Source organism: Eleutherodactylus coqui, chromosome 9, assembly GCF_035609145.1.
Source record: "Eleutherodactylus coqui strain aEleCoq1 chromosome 9, aEleCoq1.hap1, whole genome shotgun sequence".
NCBI classification, from domain to species: Eukaryota; Metazoa; Chordata; class Amphibia; order Anura; family Eleutherodactylidae; genus Eleutherodactylus; species Eleutherodactylus coqui.
In genome coordinates, this window is record NC_089845.1 from 155,994,550 (window position 1) to 156,018,540 (window position 23,991).

The 23,991-nt window shown below is 49.1% G+C and overlaps 1 protein-coding gene across 1 annotated transcript; it reads right to left on the bottom strand.

The window, feature by feature from the left end:
* Window positions 1-1,305: 1,305 nt before the first annotated feature.
* THEM6 (thioesterase superfamily member 6) lies at window positions 1,306-11,994 on the bottom strand. Its single transcript, XM_066578719.1, has 3 exons — window positions 11,955-11,994; window positions 6,503-7,064; window positions 1,306-3,175 (listed from the first exon to the last, which is right to left on the bottom strand). The coding sequence occupies exons 2-3, from the start codon at window positions 7,007-7,009 to the stop codon at window positions 3,062-3,064; spliced, it is 621 nt and encodes a 206-aa protein (XP_066434816.1). The 5' UTR covers window positions 7,010-7,064; window positions 11,955-11,994; the 3' UTR covers window positions 1,306-3,061.
* Window positions 11,995-23,991: the final 11,997 nt, after the last annotated feature.

Genomic DNA, 23,991 nt, shown 5'->3' on the forward strand with positions numbered 1-23,991 from the left:
CAGAGCTGTACTCACTATTCTGCTGGTGGAGTCACTGTGTACATACATTACTTATCCTGTACTGATCCTGAGTTACATCTTGTATTATACTCCAGAGCTGCACTCACTATTCGGCTGGTGGAGTCACTGTGTACATACACTACTTATCCTGTACTGATAGTGAGTTACATCCTGTATTATACTCCAGAGCTGTACTCACTATTCTGCTGGTGGAGTCACTGTGTACATACATTACTTATCCTGTACTGATAGTGAGTATAATACAGGATGTAACTCAGGAGCAGTACAGGATAAGTAATGTATGTACACAGTGACTCCACCAGCAGAATAGTGAGTGCAGCTCTGGAGTATAATACAGGATGTAACTCAGGATCAGTACAGGATAAGTAATGTATGTACACAGTGACTCCACCAGCAGAATAGTGAGTGCAGCTCTGGAGTATAATACAGGATGTAACTCAGGATCAGTACAGGATAAGTAATGTATGCACACAGTGACTCCACCAGCAGAATAGTGAGTGCAGCTCTGGAGTATAATACAGGATGTAACTCAGGATCAGTACAGGATAAGTAATGTATGTACACAGTGACTCCACCAGCAGAATAGTGAGTGCAGCTCTGGAGTATAATACAGGATCAGTACAGGGTAAGTAATGTATATAGTGCCTTCACCTTCCCTTATTGTATATATTCTTTACATATTAGACATTTCGCCAGCTCCGCTCCACCTCTTCTTGTCCTTACTGTGAAGTTTGGAATTGCTGATAAAGCAGAGATAATTGCAGGAAATCGCCGGGTGACACTTGGCAGCTCTGATATCAGGCAGTATTAGGCCTCATGTCCACGGGGAAAATCAGGCCTGCTACGGATTCTCCATGTAGAATCCGTAGCAGGTCCCTCCTGCCCCGCGGACATGAGCGCTGAAAAGAAGAATAAACTCACCTCTCGCACCCTCCGGATCTTCCCTTCGCCGTGGCTTCATCTTCTCTCCGTTGCGGCCGGATCTTCTTTTTTCGGCCCGGCGGATGTGCACGGCACGTCGGTTGCGTGCCGCGCGCATGCGCCGGCCCGAAGAAAAAAGATCCGTCCGCGACGGAGAGAAGATGAAGCCGCGGCGAAGGGAACATCCGGAGCGGGTGAGTATATTCTTATTTTAGGTCTCCCGTGGATCTGGACGGCTTCCATAGGCTTCAATAGAAGCCCGCGGGAGCCGTCCCCGCGGGAGACCTGCACGAAAATGGAGCATGGTCCAGATTTTTTCATGCTCCATTTTTTTAAAAATCACTTTTATTGACCATCCGCGAGTATTTATCTACCCGCGGGTGGTCAATGCATCCCTATGGGGTGCGGATCCGCGGGCAGGAGAAGAGTTAAAATCCGCTGCGGACATGAGCCCTTAGTGAGCCATGTACAGTCAAAAAGAATATGCACTAAAATGTATGATGCCGGCTCGATGATTTTGGAGGACTTTGTTCCACAATGAAACAAAGTCTGAGGGCACCCGGCGATTTCCTGCAATTATCTGATTTATCAGCAATCCTGAACTTCACAGCGAGGACAAGAAGCGGGGAGCGGAGCCGGAGAAATGGCCAATAATGGACTCTGTACAGTCAAACCCTGGATTTACAACCAAGACAAATGGTGCAAGACCCGGAGATGTTCCAGAAACCTACAGACTTAAAGTCACAGTCCACCACTGTGCATCCAGATCATGCCAGATCCTGCAGTCACAACCAGAGCTGCATTCATAATTCTACAGCTATATCAAGTTCCAAACTCCAGACACCCCCAGAGCTGTACAAAGTCTTATACTTTAGTGACATCTATAGCCGCAGACAAACATCTAGATTTCAGGTTCTATATTCCAGTCAACTGTATATAACAACTGTTATATATGATGCCTTACACTTCAGCCACCTCCAGGGCTGCATTCAGAATTCTGTTACCTGCCATCCACTTTGCCAACAAAACAACTTTCTGGAAAACATTCTGAAAATTACGTTTTATTTTACGACAGCGGTATAAACAGAACGGCAGCAGAGCAGAGTTTACACAGACACTGAACCAGAAGAGGGCGCCGCACCGGTCCGGCAACCTGGGAGCTGTATGCATAATTCTGCTAGCTGCCACTTGGATTGTTGAGCTGATCTGTTCAGACACTGAAGCAGCAGTGAGAAGTAGAAGTAACAAGATGGTATATCCTGCAACCTGAGAGTTAACAGCAAGGCAGCAAAAATGTAAATGCAGCTCTGGAAGTGACTGGAGTAAAAGACCTGATGGAATTAAACATTGGTATAAGATGGAGTAACATTCTGCAACTCGGTGAGCATACAGTCACTTCTCCTGTGCCAGATGCGGGCTGTATCTTGGACTATGGAGCTTCCTTTCAGGTGGGCATATTCTTTGGTAAAGGGGCTCTCCATTTTGGACACCCCCATTTTTGCTCAGCAGCATCCCTGACAATGAGGGGACGACCTCATATGTAATACGGAGTGGGGTTGTCCCATAAGTCTCCCAGTCCCTGCCTCCATAGATGATGGTGTTACGCCATTCCCTAAACAAGTCTGGCTTTACCTGCCCCCATCATTGACTTCAGCCATAGCCCCAGATAGTAAGAAAACCCTTAAACTTCCATACTGCCCCATTACTGAAAACCCCATTTTTGAATGGGCGTAAGTATGGACGGTCCTCATGTTCTACAGTTACTGCACAGTAGATCTATATACACACACTTGCGTTTCCGCATGCATCGTGACCAAATAAATACACAAATGATCAAAATAAATAAAACGCACAATATAAAATAACACTGAGGACATTCCTTCGTATCGCACCTGAAGACACGCTTCGCTCTTCATTCCTCCCCCCAGTATTGCACAGAACCCCTTAGAAAGCGGACGTCGTTCTACCTGAGGGCCACGGACAGAAATGGTACAGCAGCTATCATACATTTCTGGAGCAGAGGGGCTAACACTCTAGACCTGGGTGACAATCCTAATCCTAATAGTTGCACTGGTCTATGCAGGTGCGGCGTACGGGGGGCAGCTACCCGGCAGCTACGTTACTCGTCCTTAGAGTTGTTGGAGACCCCACTCTCGGCTCGCAGCTTCTGGCTGCTGTTGTCATTGTAGTCGATCCAGTGCATGACCTCATCGGGGAACTCCGGGGATTCCACCTGCGGAAATATCACACATGGGAAGTCAACGAGGATCTACTGCACCCCAGGGAGGAGCCTCCCCAACTGTTCATGGCTGAAAGTGAACCCCACCAGAAAAGTTGTCGATTGTTTTTAACCCCTTCCCATTGCGGCCTCTTTTGTTTTTTCATTTTCTTTTTTTCCTCCTTACTTTCAAAAAAAATCACAGGCCTTTTATTTTTCTGGTGACAAGCCCACATGGGGGAGGGGGGGGGGTTGTTATTTTGGGGGATGAGTTGCAGTTTTCAATGGTACCATTTAACAATATAATGTACTGGAAAACTGTAAAAAAGTGGAGAGAAATGGGAAAAAGTTGCACGATTTTTAGTAAGCATTTGCTTTTACAATGCAGTAAGAATGACGTGAATTTTATTTTGTGACTTCGCGCCATCATGGGGATAATATTTATATAGTTTAGTAAAATACAGAACGACTAAAAAAAAAAAAAAGGCTTTTTCCTGCCATTTTTTTTTAAATACCATGTTGGGGTATATATGACTTTTTCATCACTTTTTATATTTTCTTGAATATGTGGTGACCAAAAAGCGCAATTCTGGTATTGCATATATTATTTTCTGACTGTGTTCAACGTGACGGATTAATATTATTTTAAGAATCAGGACTTTTGCAGGTGTAGAGATACCGAATTTCAATTTTTTCATTTTTTGATGAAGTGACTGTAAATGAAATGAAAGGTTTTCTTTAACCATCAACTTTTATTTTCTAATAAAAACTTTTTTTAAACTTTTTTTTTTGGTGCAAATCATTTGATCGCTCACACAGTATAATGTAATACTACTGCAGTACATTATACTGCCTTTTTACAGGCGGTGTATCAGGGTGTGCCACAGGCAATCATTCACGGCAGCTGTGGGGGCCTTCATAAGCCCCATGCTGCCATGACAACCGAACAGCACCCTGCCATTGCACAGCAGAGGTGCCATTCGGGATCCCGGACACCAATCAGGATGTTTAAATGCCGCTGTCAGAACTGACAGTGACATTTAAAGGGTTAACAGCTGTGCTGAATACAGCCATTGTCAGTGGGTTTCAGCTGTCAAAGATGGCTGACATCCGCCGTGTATGTGGTGGGCTCAACTGTCGAGCCTGTTGCGCACACACACACCCACTAGGGAAAACGCCACATAATTTGCAGCATGTGTGAAGATGGCCTTAGAGAGCGCTCGCACAGCGTTATTTAACACACTAGGAGACTTCTCTCGGAGGGTCCTTGACAGCAGCTGACGGATTCCCCAAACAGAAACAGGGTCCTTCTCTTAGAGGTGTGTCAGTCTTAACTGCAGTTCTAGCATTCTATTCTCAAATTCAGATCTATAGGTCTTTCTTACATTTATGGAGGCCTTTAAGTATATGAATACAAATTATTTCCTCATCTATGCTGTAGCAATGAATTACTGTAACCCCTTCCCACTGGGGCCCTTTTTCATTTTTCCCTTCCAACTTTTCAAAAAATGTCAACCTTTTTTATTTTTCCGATGACGTAGTTGTGAGGGTTTGCTTTTTACAGGAGTACCATATAATGTATTAGAAAAAATTCTAAATGAGGTGAAATGGAAAATCTGTTTTTTTGTTTTCTTTTAGGAGTGTGGGGGGGGGGGGGAGTTTAGGGCCTTCATGAAGCGGTAACGTGGTAACTGAACGGCATTCTGCAATCTCATGGGAGGGGTGCTGTTCAGGGAACAGAGGAGGCCCCCTCCCGACATCGAACCATTTAAATAATGGTGTCAATGCAGCATCTAAGGGGTTCTAGTCCGGGATCTGAATTATCTCCAATCCTGACCGTTACACCGAGGTGTTGACTGTTAAAGACAGCCGACACCTGCCGTGTATGCAGTAGGCTCGGCTCATCACTATAGAATGACACCTGATTAGCGCTGTAAATTTACCTGCTCATTGGTAAGCGGTCAATTTACATCTCTTTTGCGGATCCAGAGTCTTATCCAGCATATCTTATTCTTATGTCCCATCCAGAGCTGAAATCACAATTCAGCCTGCCATACTAGACTTATAGATCCTGGTCTGTGCAGACACTGAACCAGCAGGTCCTGCAACCTGATAAGTTACAACTAGAGATGAGCGAGCGTACTCGGATAAGCACTACTCGCTCGAGTAATGTGCTTTATCCGAGTATCGCTGTGCTCGTCCCTGAAGATTCGGGTGCCGCTGCGGCTGACAGGTGAGTCGCAGCGGGGAGCAGGGGAGAGCGGGTGGGAGAGAGGGAGAGAAAGATCTCCCCTCCGTTCCTCCCCGCTCTCCCCTGCAGCTCCCCGCTCCGTGCCCACAGCCGAATCTTCAGGGACGAGCACAGCGATACTCGGATAAAGCAAATTACTCGAGCGAGTAGTGCTTTTCCGAGTACGCTCGCTCATCTCTATTTACAACTGTAGTATGTGATCCAACTCAAGATGGGTCCAAGAGAAGTAGATGGCCAGATTACAGTAGCATTTTAGGGTCCATATTGCAGTGCTTCACCCATACTACACACAATTTCACCAATATAAACCCTAGGGTTGAGCTGTATCATGTTGGTTTTACCGGTTTCCCGAAAATAATACCCTGTCTTATATTAATTTTTGCCCCAAAAGAGGTGCTAGGTCTTATTATACTTACATAGCAGGCTGAGTCGGGTCCTCCGGCTGCTGTCCGGAGCTCCAGCACGCTTGCTGCAGTCCTCGGCCGCCGACAGATGATCACTTCCTGGTTACAGGATTCATGCCAAATAATGCAGCGCTCGATGAACCAATGTGATGGCTGTGATTGGTTCATCGAGTGCTGCTTAATTGGTTGAGCAGCGCTTGAGAACCAATCACAACCATCACGGTGTGGCGGCAGGATTTATGACGAAGCAGCAACTCAGCCAATTCATAAACCCCGCCTCCATAAAGCAATGGCTGTGATTGGTTCTTTGAGCATTACGCAGCCAATCAATGCAGCGCTCGATGAACCAATCACAGCCATCGCTTACTAGAGGTGGGATTTATGAATCACGTAACCAGGAAGCGATCTTCTATCGGCGGCCGAGGACTGAAGCAAGCACGCCGGAGCTCCGGAGAGCAGCAGCAGGACCTGGACCGTGCCTGCTAGGTAATGTATTGCTTTTATTTTTATAAAAAATGTAATCTTACTAGGGTTTATTTTTGGGCTAGGTCTTATATTTTAAGCGCCCCCTCCCCTGAAACATGTTAGGGCTTATTTTCGGGAAAACACGGTAAATAGGCCTTGCTTTCCCTTTTGGAACTTTGCCATATAATGTGGCCCCCGGCAGAGCATTACACTTCAGCTCACCTTTCTCTTGCACATGGTCTGCACCACTTTGTCGGGGCAGTTCCCTATGATGTGTTGTCGGCTTAGCAGAATAGCGCAGACAAATCCGTCTCTGGGGGCCACGAATCGTTGCTCAACGTAGAAGGCCTTCTCATCCCAGCAGAGTAGACGTGTGCGTATCTCAAAGGCCTCTAGCAAGCGAAGCGAGCGCCGGTACCGGATGGTGCAGGCCGCCATCACCATCCCTGCACCCATGGAGTGAATGGCCCCAAAAAGTCCACTGCGAGTAAAATAGGAGAGCCGGGCGAAGTCTGCCTCCCGGAGGTAGCGAGAGTTGTTCATGTGCAGGAGGAAGTCCAGGTCATGAGGAAGAACCAGACCTGAGAACGAGTGCTCCTTCAGTAGGTCCTTCACCACCGGCTGCAGACGCGCCCTCAACACGGCAAGGAACGCTCGGATAAAATACCAGACGTCCAGCAGGGAGAACAAGACCGTAGTAAGGGCCAGGAACAACACCGCCATCCACATGACCTCAGATTTGTGGTGTTAGAGGCCAAAAAGTACGGAATCGACAATGGAGGACCTGCGGGAGAAGACAGGATATGGAAGCCAATTAGAAGATGTTATTGGCAGTGGTCCATGATCTAGAGCTCCCCTAAGTGGAAGAAAAAGGGGCTCTAATGTGTCACGGAGACCTTGTACAAATTCCCATCACCCCTTATATCAATGGCCACACATATAAAAGATGTAGAGATTGATGAAGATGGTGAACTGGATCTACACAAGGTCTCCATGACAGGGAGCCTGTGCTCATCAGAATGTCTCAGTAGTGCAGCCTCAGGCTTCGGGCCTGTAACCAATTGCTGGGCCCCCCACCAAGAAAGGAAATGCAGTTGGGCTCGAAGTGAATGAAGCGTAGGTTGAACAGGCCTTTTGCTTCTCCATTCATTTCAGTTAAAGCTCCGTAATCTCTGTTGCTGTCCTTGAAGTTAATGAAGAAGCGGCATGCTTGCACAACCTCCATCCCATTCACTCGGGGACCGACCAGACCCTCTTTCTCAGGATTGGTGGTAGTCCCATAAGTCCAAATAAATTTTTTCCCTGTCCTGTGGAAAGGAGATAACTTCATAACTTGGCACAACCCCTTTAATGAATGTATATATACTGTACATATATATTACTACAGTAGAGCCAGGACTCCAATGACTGCTGGACATATTTAAAATGGAGGCAAATAGCAGCTGAAAAACAAAAATAACCCCAACAACAGAAAACACCCAACAACAAGTAAACTATCACTGCAGTTACAAAAACACCAACACAGAATAACCCAGGAACGCCACAACTGCAGTCAAATACATAATTCACAGAGCTCCACTGTAAAGGCACACTCTGCCCCTCGGTGGTGGACGTCCGTAAGACCCGCCCCATCCCCGCTAATAAGCACAAGCCCCTCCTCCCTGGAGTTCGCTCTCTGCTCTGTACATCTACACAGGTCTGATGTGATGGCATGTCCCTAAGCTAAAAAGGACACTGGACCAATTCCAGAAACGTCCAACTGGCCACTCCGGTCACTGAACACCGGGATTTGGCTGTCTGCCCTATATAGTAACTGGGAAAAACAGGATAAAAAAGGATGAAAGTAACAACACAACGTCCATTCTGGGGACAATCGGACCATCAATGCCAACAAGCGATGATCCTAGTGACAGGCCATGACTCGTGAGAGTGGAAAAACACAAGAGCAACAATATGGAGATTAGGCAATCTGCCCTCTTAGATGATCGACCACGGGGCGCAGCACGTGGCCAGAATACCAAGATGGCACCACTCTGGCCTGATTACCAAGATGGCACCACTCTGGCCTGATTTAGACATAGGGCTTATTGGTAAGGAACAGAATCTCCCTGGTGAAGGATGCCGCCATACGTCTCTCTACTAGAAGACACAACCCCTTTTGGCGCACTTCATGGTCAGGAACATGCAATACACTGGCGTCCTTTCTCTAAGGTTCCCGGTTTACTCGGAGTAGAGAATCATGTAGTTGACTCCGCTGTTCGGGACGTCACAGCCCCAGTTGGGGCATCTAAATGCTGTTGTCAATGGCATTTAAAGTGCCAACATCCAGGATGAATAATATCTCCAATCGCATCTGTCAAAGATGGCCGACATCCACTGTGTATGGAGCGGGCCTGGGACCGGAGCCAAAGAATCGAACCCATTCATTTCCTAGAGTTCATTCCCCTAAGCGTTTATTTTCACGTGATATACGATCGCATGAAATAATACGTGGGCTTGCATAAATGTGCACGACATACGCAGAAACCCGCGTGTTCGCTGCATATATACACACAAAGTCAATGTGATTTTGTACGTATTTTTTGTGCGCCCAAACACGCAGTGCAGTTGCGCACATAAACACATGCTGGGGCTGGCGACATACGCGGGCGTAAGCGCATTCTGGCTGTGCAGACACGTGGTGTATTTACATGGCTGAAATGCTAATGACCGTGTCAACAAGCCCCACCTCATATACGGCTTCCTGGAGTGCCACGGGCCCCCGCTCCCCGACAACATGGGGGACCCGGAGAGGGCAGCGTGGTGCACCGCTGGTACTTACCTGAGCCGCTCATCGCAGCATCTATGTGGCATGAAAACCACATGTGAGCAGCAACAGACAGACATTTGTGCCCAGATGGTTCGGGCGGCACACAGCGCCATCACAGCCCGCAAGTGGCCCTCGGGGCCCCAAGCCGAGTACATCTTGTCTAGGCTCTCAAATATCAAGGGGAAGTGAGGAGAATAAGCTGGCCGTGTCTTCTGAGATCGCCGCCGTCCGGATGGAAATCACTTATGACAGAAGAGTTGACTTCACCGCCATCCATCATCTTTATGACGACCCTGGAGACTAAAGATGAATTCCGAGCAGCGGCCTGCGCGGCGGGGCTTACAGCAGACGAGACGCCGGCCGGCAGCACCAGGGGATCGTAATGCCCGGAACAATGGCCGACCGCTCACCTCCCCCCCACAGCGACTCGCCTTACCTCTCCTGTTACACGACTGACTACAGGGGAACGCCAAAATACATTGCAGCCCCCGCAGCACAGAGAATCAGTCTGTAGGGTCCCTACTAGTCACCGGCAGAGGCCTGAGGAGTTGCTAAGCAACAGCAGACATGGCCACTGGGTGACTCCACCACATGCAGCCAGGGCTGTCACTGATAGCGATGGAGGGCAGGAGGGCGTCATACCCACCTCCACCACCTCCAGGAGAGCAAGATGGCGGCCAGCAAACCACTCAGGATGTGGTAATCAGGCAATTCCCTTCAGTGTGAAGAAGGCCGAGGAGGAAGCAGCGCAGAATGGTAATATGGCCGCCAGGAACACTTCTCCTTACATGGGGCGTCCCTGCTACAACATACAGGCGACAGAAGCGAATCCCCCCGACTCTACAGGAACGGTCACACGGCGTGACATTCACGCAGATTCCGCTCTGAAGTCCAAATGAAATCTGTGAAGGGAATTCACGTAGCGATATACATCGGCTTTCTGGCGTTACAAGGGCAAATTCTTTACCTTTTTGCGCTCTGGGTGGAGCTTAGAGAAGGGGGTGGGACTTGGGAGAATTACTATAATTTGTGCTAGAATATGGTGCAAATTATAGTGGAACATTACACACACAGACTGGACAGACGCGCCCAACATTTACTAAGAGGCGTAAGGTCTTAATAACTTTGGCGCAGCTCACTTCCGCTCACGGTGTACTTAGACTGCCATTTAACCCGCCAGGGTCAGTAAATTTCCCCGTGTGTTTTTGGCATCCTGTTTCCTATGGGAGCCCGCGCTGCATAAACAGTGTCAGGCAGGAAAAATACGTGACCTGTAAGGGCGCGCTCACACGCGTGTATCTGTGCAGCGTTTTACACGCACAAATTTGGCACGAGTAACATGCAGTGAATGGAACCCACCGATCTCAATAGGTTGGTTCACAAGAGCGTATATCTTCACACTCTCGCTCCAATGACGTGGGTCATGCGGGCAGAATCTGATCTTCGCCTGGCGGGTCATTGTCTATCAGGGTAATAAAGATACGCCGCCCCCATGTGCCCCGATAACACCTCGTACTCCAGTCACACCCAGAGCTGCAGGGAATCATACAGGCACTCGGCATCACACGGAGTTTAAGAGCTTGTTCACATTGCTTTTTTATGTATGTTTAGCGTGTAAATCAGGAAAGCTCCGGCCAGAAGCGCTAAAGATGCCCGTAGGGCTATAATAGGCGGGGCATCCATGTGGCGCTTGTAGTGCGATCTTACTGCAGCTCTGCCGCGGTTTTCATGTGCGTGTTAACTTCCCTCAAAAGGGGTCTGAAAACTGCGTGCAATGTAGTTTACAACCGCAGCTCCAACGGGTGAAGCGGTGCCTTGCGGTAAAAATGCGCGAGCGCAGGGCTCCCACATGCAGGATGCGACCCGTTCGCGTGCCGCCGGTCTCCGGGTAGAGTCACACGGAGCAGAGAGCGGTGCAGTTTTTCCACAGCGGATTGGAATTTGACGCTTTTTAATGCAGATTTTGGTGCGAATCTTCCGCTGTAGGAAACCCGACCATTTTCGGCCATCCCTCCCCCCCTACCACCGCTTCTCCCCCCCACCTCAGGCCGCTCTCACGTTACCGGTGTTTATCGTGGGTTTTGCGCGCGTAATAACTAGCTTTATCCTACCAGCAATGGCGCTTCCCACGCAGCGCACCGCATTAATTGCACGCATACGTTTTACCGCGGTTTTCTGAGACTGCTTGCGTCTACCGTTTGGCGTACACAGCTCCTCTGCAGACCTCGGAAACCATCTAGAAAAGCCATAATTCTGCAGCCACGTTACTCCACAACTCCGCCCCTTCTACAGGCGGTAGGGGGCGGATGGTTTGGCATCTCGGACCCCATGTTACTGCGATGCGCCCCCTGCAGATCAGCAGACCCCAACTTATTGCAACAACTCTCGGCCATCGCTAGAGCCGCAGGTCGGCGCCACAGCTAGCCCCTCCCACATTACAGGGGCCCCTCACGTCCGGCTCATATCAGGGGCCACAATAAAACTCCCTGCCGATTGGAAAGGATGCAACATTTCCATCCGGCATACAGAAGCGTACGCGAATGCTGCAGCCAGCACTGTAGACCGCTGTCATCCGCAGGGGCCCAGGTAACAGCGGGGCCCCTAACATGACCCCAGCAGGTGCCCAAAGCAGCAGAAAGTATACACCCCCCATAACCTGCAGAGCACTGGGGGGCCCAGGGATCACCATGGCAATAAAAGTCAGACTACAACTCCCAGCATGCACGAGGGTACAGAGACATGCTGGGATTTGTAGTTCTTCAGCTTGCCCACCACTAAGCGCTAACTTGTAGTGCGCAGTGCAGTCAGCGGGTGAAGCCCCCGACCCCGCGCCCCCCATCCGGCCGCACAGTGGAGGCGTCTGACCTGAACCGCAGCGCGTCCTGCCTGATGAATGACAGTCACCGGGGGAATGTACCAACTCAGCCGAGGGGGGAGGGCAGCACAGGAAGTCACCGCCTCAGTACTCCAACAAGACCTTGTCCCTGTGCTGTAATAGCCGTATAATAGACGGGGAGGTGGCGGCGGCTTTAGCTTTATTCTTTTTGATCGCCGTAATGACTTCTATTTCAGTCACCCCTCTCCCGGATACAAATGGAATCTTCCGCTGCCTGTAATTGCCGCTGAGCTCAGAGATCATTAACCCCTGCGTGCCTGCAGATCACTGAGATCAGAGCCAGCTCTAGTGGCTCCACAACAACCCCCACAGTGCCCTGTGACCACCTACCTAATTATTAGCCTGGGTGACCCCACAACAGGAGCAGCCACTAGGGCGAATGCACTCCGGCGGATATAAATTGTGGAATCAGGAGCGATCGTCCGCCTGCGGACCCCACAGCCAATACCGCCATAGAGTGCTATGGAAAAACGCTTTTTCCTCCACATGATCGGAAATCGATTGCGATTTTCCGCTCGCAGAGGAGAAATCAAAGCATGTTCTATTTTTGCGCGGATTCTGCGTGGACGGCTTCTGTCGAAGTCAATGGAAGCCGTCCGATCCGCGGCTCTTCCGCAGTGACATCGCGGATAGGTCACAGATTCCACATCATCGCTAGGCGAGAACGCTGGAAAAGCCGAGGTTCAAAAAAAATCTGTACTGCGCATGTCGGACGGCGAACCGTGCGGACGGTCCGCAGTACAGAGAAGATGAAAGAAGGGCAGATACGTGCGGCCCCATATGGCACTTGTAAACCTGCGATTTTTCCTGCGAGTGCGATGCAATTTGCGAGGGAAACGTATCGCTGCGATTTTCACACATCACATTTCAATAATAAAAATGGAAAAATCGCACCGCGCTGCCATGAAATCACATTTACGTACCAGAGCGATGCTATTATTATTTTATGCCTCTCATAGGTGATTCCTAAATAGAATTGCGCCAGAATAGTCGGCGCGGCGGCGAGAGAAGAATCAGCCATATAAATACACCCACTTAATATAATGGGCTCTTTTAACGTGCAATATCCGTAATTGTCGCAACACGCAGAAATCAGACGTGTTAATATAAGGGCACCGGCGCACGGGCATGGGGCGGCACACTGGCATCCCGTCCGGCGCTGTCCGATGTGCTGAACTGCTCGCTGTCATATACTGTTATACCCTGAGAGCGGGACGCAATACAATACTATTACTCTGACTATCTGTCCAATTAAAAGAGGCCGCGAGTGCGCACAATGATGATCACATGATGGAGCGAGTGCGCACAATGATGATCACATGATGGAGCGAGTGCGCACAATGATGATCACATGATGGAGCGAGTGCGCACAATGATGATCACATGATGGAGTGAGTGCGCACAATGATGATCACATGATGGAGCAAGTGCGCACAATGATGATCACATGATGGAGCGAGTGCGCACAATGATGATCACATGATGGCGGCCATCTCTGTACGATTAATAGAGACCGCGAGTGCGCACAATGATGATCACATGATGGCGGCCATCTCTGTACGATTAATAGAGACCGCGAGTGCGCACAATGATGATCACATGATGGCGGCCATCTCTGTCCGATTAATAGAGACCGCGAGTGCGCACAATGATGATCACATGATGGCGGCCATCTCTGTACGATTAATAGAGACCGCGAGTGCGCACAATGATGATCACATGATGGCGGCCATCTCTGTCCGATTAATAGAGACTGCGAGTGCGCACAATGATGATCACATGATGGTGGCCATCTCTGTCCAATTAAAAGAGACCGCGAGTGCGCACAATGATGATCACATGATGGCGGCCATCTCTGTACGATTAATAGAGACCGCGAGTGCGCACAATGATGATCACATGATGGCGGCCATCTCTGTCCGATTAATAGAGACTGCGAGCGCGCACAATGATGATCACATGATGGCGGCCATCTCTGTACGATTAATAGCGACCGCACAGACTCACACAGCTGAGGGTTTGCTACATTCACGTTGACGGATCAGTACAATCTTTGTACAGCACTGCAGACTATGTTGGCGCCATATAAAGTATGGGAAATAATTCCCACCCTGTCTAAAAATCAATTGTAAACACGGCTGATACATTGTAACAAGTTAGAGCTGTATGAGCAGGTGAAGACCAGAATGCAGTCCAGAGATGTGAAGAAAAATACTTGCATTCACTGACAGCAAGCACAGATCTTGAAAATGATGAGGAAACGCTGTACTAAGTCTATTAGAAAGTTGCAGATCTTTTCATTAAAGGGGTTTTACCAGAATTACAAGTTATCCACACCAGAGGGGGAATGAGCTGCTGATTGGTGGGGGTCTCACCGCCGGAACCCCCACTGATCCTGAGTATGGGGGTCCCGTGTCCCCCTCCTCTCGTCACTTCTCCCACCCACAATCATGTCACATTAAGGCATTCATTTCATTGGGGCTGATGGAAATACCATAGAGCTTGCCACTCAGCAAACTCCGCAGTCCCATCGAAAGGGACCTTGCAGTGAGGAGGATGGGCGACACGGGACCCCCGTTCTCAAGATCAGCGGTGAGCACCCACCCCTGTGTATAGGGTATAACTTATAGTTCTGCTAAACCCCTTTGAGAATTATTTACAGAAGACCGCCCAACCTCTAAACTCATCGGGACCCATCTTTATACCTTAGCTGTTTAGCTGTGGCACAGAAATGGTTAACAATGGCCCGGCTCCTCCGCGTCACGCTCGCTCGCGGTTTGGTCTGTCGGTACCAGCACATAATAAAGCCTACTAAATAATTCACATCCTCTCCATCCTTGTCATGCAATATCCTCAGCTCACAGCGGCGCCACCTGGTGGTCAGTACCTGACAAGACTGTTACTAGGTTACTATTTTTAATCATAAGGTTCTGTTACCATGGCGACATCCATATCGGTGCTGGATAACCGCATTGCCATTTTGAGGAACTTTTGCCGAGTCGAGTGATGATATTGAAAACTCCAAACCCATCCCCGTTAGCGGCCGTCCACGCTGGCACTTCCATGTCTGTTTCACGAATGCGAGAACGTACATGAAAAAAGTGTAAAAACGCAAGCATTTTAAGCATACGGATAGGTTTTTAAAACCGTATACATGGTAAATGTTCGGATTAATTTTGATCCGTTTAACAGAAAATATAGTCAAATGTGCGCATAGTTTGTCTACGTTTTAACCATTATAGATTATGTAAAAACTACGTTATTACCCGTTTTTTGGACAAAAAAAAAGTATGCGTTTCACGGATGAACATAAGCCAGTGTGGGCGGCCCCTTAGTTCATCCCCTCCCTTCAAGCAATGTCGTCGCGGGCAGCTGATGGAGAGATCACTCCGTAGGAGAGCCGGATGAAGCCCTCTAAACACACAACTTGCCATTGGATTAACGGTGTCCTCCGAGGACAATGTCAGTAAAGTTTATTAAAGGACGTGCGGTGGGTGGGAACTTATTCGATGATTCAACCCGAACTGCCAACAACCTGCATAAATTAGCATAAGCCCACCCCTTTAAATGTCTGTTTCAATGGAGAGTCTGACAAAAAAAGCGTCACTTTGTGAGGTTTGTAGACTGTGGTAGAAAAAAATATCTAGAGCTGCATTCACAATTCTGCCAATTTAGCGGTCACTCATATGGTCAATACCTCTGCAGCGCCACCTATTGGATGGCAGCATTCCTGCAAATCAATGTCCGATCCTTTATACAGGTCTATGAAACAATGATTGGTAATTGAAAACCAAAAGCCAGAATCCATCCACAGACAGCTGTTTCGGGGTGTTTGCCCCTCATCAGTGCGCAGTAGGATCCTGGCTTGGCTGGTGAGATACCTGTGATGTGGGTTGGGAGGGGTAACATCACTTCTTAGAGAGAGCACCTAGAAGGTGAGTGAGGAGACTTATAAGGCCATCCATGCTCGGATGAGGGGTAAGCACCCCAAAATAGCTGTCTGTGGATGGATTCTGGCTAAGTTTTCAATTCCCAATCACTGTTACCTAGACCTGTATAAGGCCTCATGTCCACGGGGAAAATCAGGCCCGCTACGGATTCTACATGTAGAATCCGTAGCGGGTCCCTCCTGCCCCGCGGACATGAGCGCTGAAAATAAGAATAAATGAGAATAAACTCACCTCCCACCCGCTCCGTTTCTTCTCTGCGTCGCGGCCGGATCTTCTTTCTTCGGCCGGCGGATGAATTCGTCACGCCGGCGGCACGTCACCGACGTGCCGCGCGCATGCGCCGGGCACATCCGCCGAGCCGAAGCAAGAAAGATCCGGCCGTGAGGAAGAGAAGACCTTCCCGGTCCGCTCCGGATGGGTAAATTCTTTTAAATTCCTATTTTAGGTCTCCCGCGGATCCGGACGGCTTCCATAGGCTTCAATAGAAGCCCGCGGGAGACCCGCACGAAAATGGAGCATGGTCCAGATTTTTTCATGCTCCATTTTTTTTTTAAATCCCTTTTATTGACCATCCGCGGGTATTTATCTACCCGCATCAATGCATCCCTATGGGATGCGGATCCGCGTGCGGGAGATCCGCTGCGGATCTTAAATCATATTTTCCCCGTGGACATGAGGCCTAAAGGGTCCGCGGGTGTCGGCTATAATAAACAGCTGACGTTGGCATTTTTGTAAAGTTTTTTAGTACATTATATTGTGCATTAAATAGTACCAGTGAAAAATACAACTCATCATTTTTTTTTTTTTTAAAACAAGCCTTCATACAGCGACGTTGATGGATAAATAAAGGAGTTACGATTTCTTTAAAGGAGGGAGGAAATAAATGAAAATGGAAAAAAAAAGGGGCCGCGTCCTTAAGGGGTTAAGTTGCTATCTCCGAATGGAGACATCATTTGGAAGATGCCAATCACCCTGTAATTATCCTCACTGACCACAAGAGTCAAGAATGTATTTGTGCAGCTAAGAGCAAGACAAGCACGTTGGGTTTTATTCTTCTCCAGATTTCATTTTACCACCTCTTATCGGCCTGGTCCAAGAAATGACAAGGCCGATGCCTTATCCAGGATCCTGGCTAAGCCAGAAGAAGGGTCCAATACCGACTATACCATCTTGTTCTTAAAAAATATCCTGGGGATTCTTGATTTAAGAGAATTTTTTTGAAGATTCAAAGATGGATACCAAAATGACGCTTTTCTCAAAAATTCTTCTATTGACGTGGCTCTTTCTTTCTAAGAGGGGTTTTGGATGCAGGGGAACAGACTGTATATCCCTGATTCTAGTCGACTTGAGGTTCTTGTCCAAGACTCTAAACTTGCAGGTCATCCTGTAGTCACGAAGACTCTTGAGCAATTGCCTTGTTCTTTCTGGTGGGCTAACTGTTAGAACAATGTGAAAAGATATGTTGCCTCCTACGTAACATGTGCACAAAACAAGATACCACGATCTCCTCTGTTAGGACTTCTTCAACTTCTTCCAGTCCCATCCAGGCATTGGAGATCTATATCAATAGATTTTAATGTGGGTCTTCCCTTTTCGAAAGAAATGACTACCATCCTTGTTGCGGTGAACCGACTCACAAAAATGGACCTTTTTATTCCCATCAAAGAGGTTCCTACTGCTAAACAAACTGCAGAGTTGATGATCAAGGAGATATTGATAATGGAGTTTCTGATAGAGGGGGGACGTTTACCCCGAGATTCTGGAAGAGCTTCTGTACTGCCTTAGGGATTACAGTCAATTTGTCTTCCAACTTTCATCTCCAGTCCAATGACCAGACTGAAAACACCAACTAGACTTTTGTACAATACTTCCGTTGTTTCATTTCCTATCTCCAGTATGATTGGATGGACTACTTGGCAACAGCAAAATTTGCCTAACATAACTCGAAGCATAGTTCCACGTCTTAGAGTCCCTTTTTTGACAACTCTAATCTACATCCGGTCTTCATTCCTGGATACTACTGTTCCTACGGTTGTGCACAGGCTGTCGATATTACGAGAAATTCAGGACAAAGCTAAAGAAGATGCTACATGAAGCCCAGGAACGTTATAAGGGGGCAGGGGATAGACACCACAAAGCTCTCCATACCTTCCAGGCCGGTGATCAGGTTTGGCTATCCATGAAAAACCTGGGGGTGTATTTGCTCTCTCCCAAATTGGACCAAAAGTTTATCAGGCCTTTTCGAGTTTCTGCAAAAGTTGGTCAGGTTTCCTTCCGCTTGGAACGCCATAGCAGGCTGTAGATTGTATGTTTCACGTGATGCTGCTCAAGCCATTCATTGAGAACATCTTTTCAGGAAGAAGCTAGCCACCTTCTCTACCAGTGAGGGTCCAAGGGCAGGAAGAGTTTGTGGTGGACAAAATTTTGGACTCAGGAATGCACAGAGGTAAACTGCAATACTTTGTGAAATGGAAATGGTATGGCCCAGAAGAAAATTCTTGGAAGCCAGACCAGAATGTTCATGTGCAGTGTTCGAGGAGTGGGCCCATAGTTGAAGAGACAACAGGATAGATTTGGGCTTTGTCACAGGGCTCTACCATCTCCTCCCCTGGGGGTAGCATGGGACCTGTCCAAGTTACCGCTGGGGGAACTTTCACGCGGGTCATTGAATATGTAGATTACCTTAAAAGCCCTGTCACTCATGACACCAACGTTCCTTCCTCAGCGGTGGATCCAGTTCAGACACAGGGAAAAAATTTAAAGAGCAAAGCCGGGAATGGTCAGCAGTGCTCGTTTACTTGAAAAATAACTGGGTACAATCCAACAATGGTACAAACTCATGCCAGCAAGGAAATCACAGGATAGCTGAAGAATCCACAGTCCACGTTATCTGTGGGGTTCTGTTCCTGGCCAAACTCCTTCACTCTCTCCAGCTCAGCACTCACATTTGGAATACAGGCACTCCACTTTCTCTCCCTCACAGTGTTAAGGGGTAACACTAAAATCTTCTAGGGCAGGCTGCTAGAAACCTCTCAGCCTCTTCCATTCCGGACCACACAGAGCAGAACTCACTTGCAGAACTCCAGACTGGAAGACACTTGAAGACACCTTGCAAACATATATAAAACACGATCACATGACACACAACATGATACATTTTCCAGACATCTCACATACAATTAACCCATTCAGTGCTGAAGCTATGCAATACACATCATATTTATGCAACATAGAAAACACATTGCACATTATGGAGGGACCCCATTAACTCTGGGTCACTACACATGCTCCAACACTCATGGGGGACTTCCATAGTGGGTACCCAGGAAAGCCAGCCCATAGGATGTCTGGAGGCCATCCTAGAAGGAGGAGGCTACTGTCAGGGATTGAACCCATGACCCCCTGTACTCCAATCGGCAGATCTACCTGCAGAGCTGTCCAATCTTCTGGACAGCTCCCTTGCTGGACCTTAGCATTGTTCTTAGCTCTTGCTATCCTGTTTTATGCTCTGCCCTGTTCCTGATTAGACATGCTATAAAAACCTGGCCTTGTCCCTCCTTCCATTATGTGATCATTGAGCTCCAAGGATACAGTCAAGCTCCACCACTTGGCTGCTCCTCTGAACTGCACTGCTATTACCCGTTATCAACCTCTGGCTTTCTGTGTGACTACGCAACTTGCCCGCTCCTTTGTGCCGCAACAGAAATTATCCATTACTGACCTCTCATTTTACTCTGACCTCTGACTATGCTACATGCCCGCTCCTTTGTGCCGCAACAGATATTACAGGTTACTGACCTCTGGCTTTCTTCTGACTACGCTAAATGCCTGTTTCTTTGTACAGCAACAGATATTACCCATTTCTAGCGGTTTCAGACACTACATTGGAGAGTAATCAGCTTAGGTCTGGAAAGTAGTCAGGGAGGAGCCAGGGATCAGCAATGGGAGGTCTTGTGTTGCGGTACAAATGGAGGAGGTGGGTAGCGTAATGCAAGGGTACTGTCTGCAAACTAGATGGCTCCATAGTGAGAGCTACTGACTGAAGCACAGGAGGCCCCCGATTCGATTCCTGATAGAGTTTGATGGCATTCCCTTGTTTCATCATAGCTAGATGGGTCGTGGTCTTAACGTTGGCCAGGGCATGAGTCCTTTGGAAAATGTTTGGACAGTTTAAGGCATAATGTCCTAGAGGCACAAATTTTCATTATAGTGCCATTCTTTTTAGTGGTGGAAAAGGGTTTGTGGATGATGTCAACCTGCATCGGTTCTGGTGCGGCTTCAGTCCTCGGCTGAGGAACCAACATGGATTGATTGAAGGAGTAAGGAGTGTTGGTGTCTAAACCCCGCAGTCTCACTTTTCACCACTCAGAAAGTGTCTGGTCAATCCAGATGCACAGCTGGATGAAAGCTTTTAAGTTATGAGGGGTCTCCACTAGAGATGAGCGAGCACCAAAATGCTCGGGTGCTCGTTACTCGGGACGAAATTTTCGCGATGCTCGAGGGTTCGTTTCGAGTAACGAACCCCATTGAAGTCAATGGGCGACCCGAGCATTTTTGTATATCGCCGATGCTCGCTAAGGTTTCCATTTGTGAAAATCTGGGCAATTCAAAAAAAGTGGTGGGAACGACACAGCAACAGATACGGCAGGCGAGGGGCTACATGTTGGGCTGCATCTCAAGTTCCCAGGTCCCACTATTAAGCCACAATAGCGGCAAGAGTGCCCCCACCCCTCCCAACAATTTTTACTTCTGAAAAGCCCTCATTAGCAATGCATACCTTAGCTAAGCACCACACTACCTCCAACAAAGCACAATCACTGCCTGCATGACACTCCGCTGCCACTTCTCCTGGGTTACATGCTGCCCAACTCCCCCCCCCCCGCACGACCGAGTGTCCACAGCGCACACCAAAGTGTCCCTGCGCAGCCTTCAGCTGCTCTCATGCCACACCACCCTCATGTCTATTTATAAGTGCGTCTGCCATGAGGAGGAACCGCAGGCACACACTGCAGAGGGTTGGCACGGCTAGGCAGCGACCCTCTTTAAAAGGGGCGGGGCGATAGCCCACAATGCTGTACAGAAGCAATGAGAAATATAATCCTGTGCCACCGCCATCAGGAGCTGCACACGTTGGCATAGCAATGGGGAACCTATGTGCCACACACTATTCATTCTGTCAAGGTGTCTGCATGCCCCAGTCAGACCGCGGTTTTTTATAAATAGTCACAGGCAGGTACAGCTCCGCAATGGGAATTCCGTGTGCACCCACAGCATGGGTGGCTCCCTGGAACCCACCGGCTGTACATAAATGTATCCCATTGCAGTGCCCTGGACAGCAGAACTAACGTTAGATTAAATGCAGGTGGGCTTCGGCCCACACTGCATGCCCCAACCTGACCGGGGTTTTTAATTCATAGGCACAGGCAGGTACAACTCCCTATTGTGAAGTCCCTGTGGACCGACAGCATGGGTGGGTGCCAGGAAGCCACCGGCGGTACATAAATATATCCCATTGCAGTGCCCAGCACAGCTGAGGTAACGTCAGCTTTAATGCAGGTGGGCAAAAAATTAATTGGATTACACTGTAGGCGAGGGCCCCAAAAAATTGGTGTACCAACAGTACTAATGTACGTCAGAAAAATTGCCCATGCCCAACCAAGAGGGCAGGTGAAACCCATTAATCGCTTTGGTTAATGTGGCTTAATTGGTAACTAGGCCTGGAGGCGGCCCAGTTAAAATAAAAATTGGTTCAGGTGAAAGTTTCAACGCTTTAATGAGCATTGAAACTTATAAAAAATGGTTAACAAAAATTATATGACTGAGCCTTGTGGGCCTCAGAAAAATTGCCCGTTCGGCGTGATTACGTGAGGTTTCAGGAGGAGGAGGATGAATATTGTACACAGATTGATGAAGCTAAAAGGTCCACGTTTTTGATGGTGATAGAGAACGATGCTTCCATCCGCGGGTGCAGCCTTCGTATTGTTTAGGTATCGCTGCTGTCCGCTGGTGGAGAAGAGAAGTCTGGGGAAATCCAGGCTTTGTTCATCTTGATGAGTGTAAGCCTGTCGGCACTGTCGGTTGACAGGCGGGTACGCTTATCTGTGATGATTCCCCCAGCCGCACTAAACACCCTGTCTGACAAGACGCTAGCTGCAGGACAAGCAAGCACCTCCAGGGCATACAGCGCGAGTTCAGGCCACGTGTCCAGCTTCGACACCCAGTAGTTGTAGGGAGCAGGGGCGTCACTCCCTCACCATCCTTTTACAGTGCTCCCGCCGACTCAGCCTTGACTAGGGAGCGGTAACACAGTCTTGCTGGGGAGCCAGAAAGCTGTCAAAGGCCTTAGAGAGTTTTCCCCTGCCTGTGCTGTACATGCTGCCTGATCTCCGCGCCTCCTCTGCTACCTGGCCCTTGGAACTGCGCCTTCGGCCACTAGCGCTGTCGGATGGGAATTTTACCATCAGTTTGTCCGCCAGGGTCCTGTGGTATAGCATCACTCTCGAACCCCTTTCCTCTTCGGGTATGAGAGTGGAAAGGTTCTCCTTATACCGTGGGTCGAGCAGTGTGTACACCCAGTAATTCATAGTGGCCAGAATGCGTGTAACGCGAGGGTCACGAGAAAGGCATCCTAACATGAAGTCAGCCATGTGTGCCAGGGTACCTGTACGCAACACTTGGCTGTCCTCACTAGGAAGATCACTTTCAGGATCCTCCTCCTCCTCAGGCCATACACGCTGAAAAGATGACAGGCAAGCAGCATGGGTACCCTCAGCAGTGGGCCAAGCTGTCTATTCCCCCTCCTCCTCATCCTCCTCCCCCTCCTCCTCCTCCTCAACGCGCTGAGATATAGACAGGAGGGTGCTCTGACTATCCAGCGAAATACTGTCTTCCCCCGCCTCTGTTTCCGAGCGCAAAGCGGCTGCCTTTATGCTTTGCAGGGAACTTTTCAAGAGGCATAGCAGAGGAATGGTGATGCTAATGATTGCAGCATCGCCGCTCACCATCTGGGTAGACTCCTCAAAGTTTCCAAGGACCTGGCAGATGTCTGCCAACCAGGCCCACTCTTCTGTAAAGAATTGAGGAGGCTGACTCCCACTGCGCCGCGCAAGTTGGAGTTGGAATTCCACTATAGCTCTACGCTGCTCATAGAGCATGGCCAACATGTGGAGCATAGAGTTCCACCGTGTGGGCACGTCGCACAGCAGTCGGTGCACTGGCAGATGAAACCGATGTTGCAGGGTGCGCAGGGTGGCAGCGTCCATGTGGGACTTGTGGAAATGTGCGCAGAGCCGGCGCACCTTTCCGAGCAGGTCTGACAAGCGTGGGTAGCTTTTCAGAAAGCGCTGAACCACCAAATTAAAGACGTGGGCCAGGCATGGCACGTGCGTGCGGCTGCCGAGCTGCAGAGCCGCCACCAGGTTACGGCCGTTGTCACACAGACCATGCCCGGTTGGAGGCTCAGCAGCGCAAGCCAGCGGTCGGTCTGCTCTGTCAGACCCTGCAGCAGTTCGTGGGCCGTGTGCCTCTTCTCTCCTAAGCTGAGTAGTTTCAGCACGGCCTGCTGACGCTTGCCCACCGTTGTGCTGCCACGCCGCGCGACACCGACTGCTGCCGACGTGCTGCTGCTGACACATCTTGATTGCGAGACAGAGGTTGCGGAGGAGGAGGAGGGTGGTTTAGTGGAGGAAGCATACACCGCTGCAGATACCAGCACCGAGCTGGGGCCCGCAATTCTGGGGGTGGGTAGGACGTGAGCGGTCCCAGGCTCTGACTCTGTCCCAGCCTCCACTAAATTCACCCAATGTGCCGTCAGGGAGATATAGTGGCCCTGCCCGCCTGTGCTTGTTCACGTGTCCGTTGTTAAGTGGACCTAGGCAGTAACCGCGTTGGTGAGGGCGCGTACAATGTTGCGAGAGACGTGGTCGTGCAGGGCTGGGACGGCACATCGGGAAAAGTAGTGGCGACTGGGAACTGAGTAGCGCGGGGCCGCGGCCGCCATCATACCTTTGAAAGCCTCCGTTTCCACAACCCTATACGGCAGCATCTCCAGGCTGAT

Bases quoted from the DNA above. Each gene is read 5' to 3' on its own strand.
- THEM6 (XM_066578719.1), bottom strand. From the start codon at position 7,009: ATGTGGATGGCGGTGTTGTTCCTGGCCCTTACTACGGTCTTGTTCTCC. The intron at 3,176-6,502 runs GTGAGCTGAAGT...ATATTTCCGCAG, and splicing joins AGACCATGTGCAAGAGAAAG to GTGGAATCCCCGGAGTTCCC.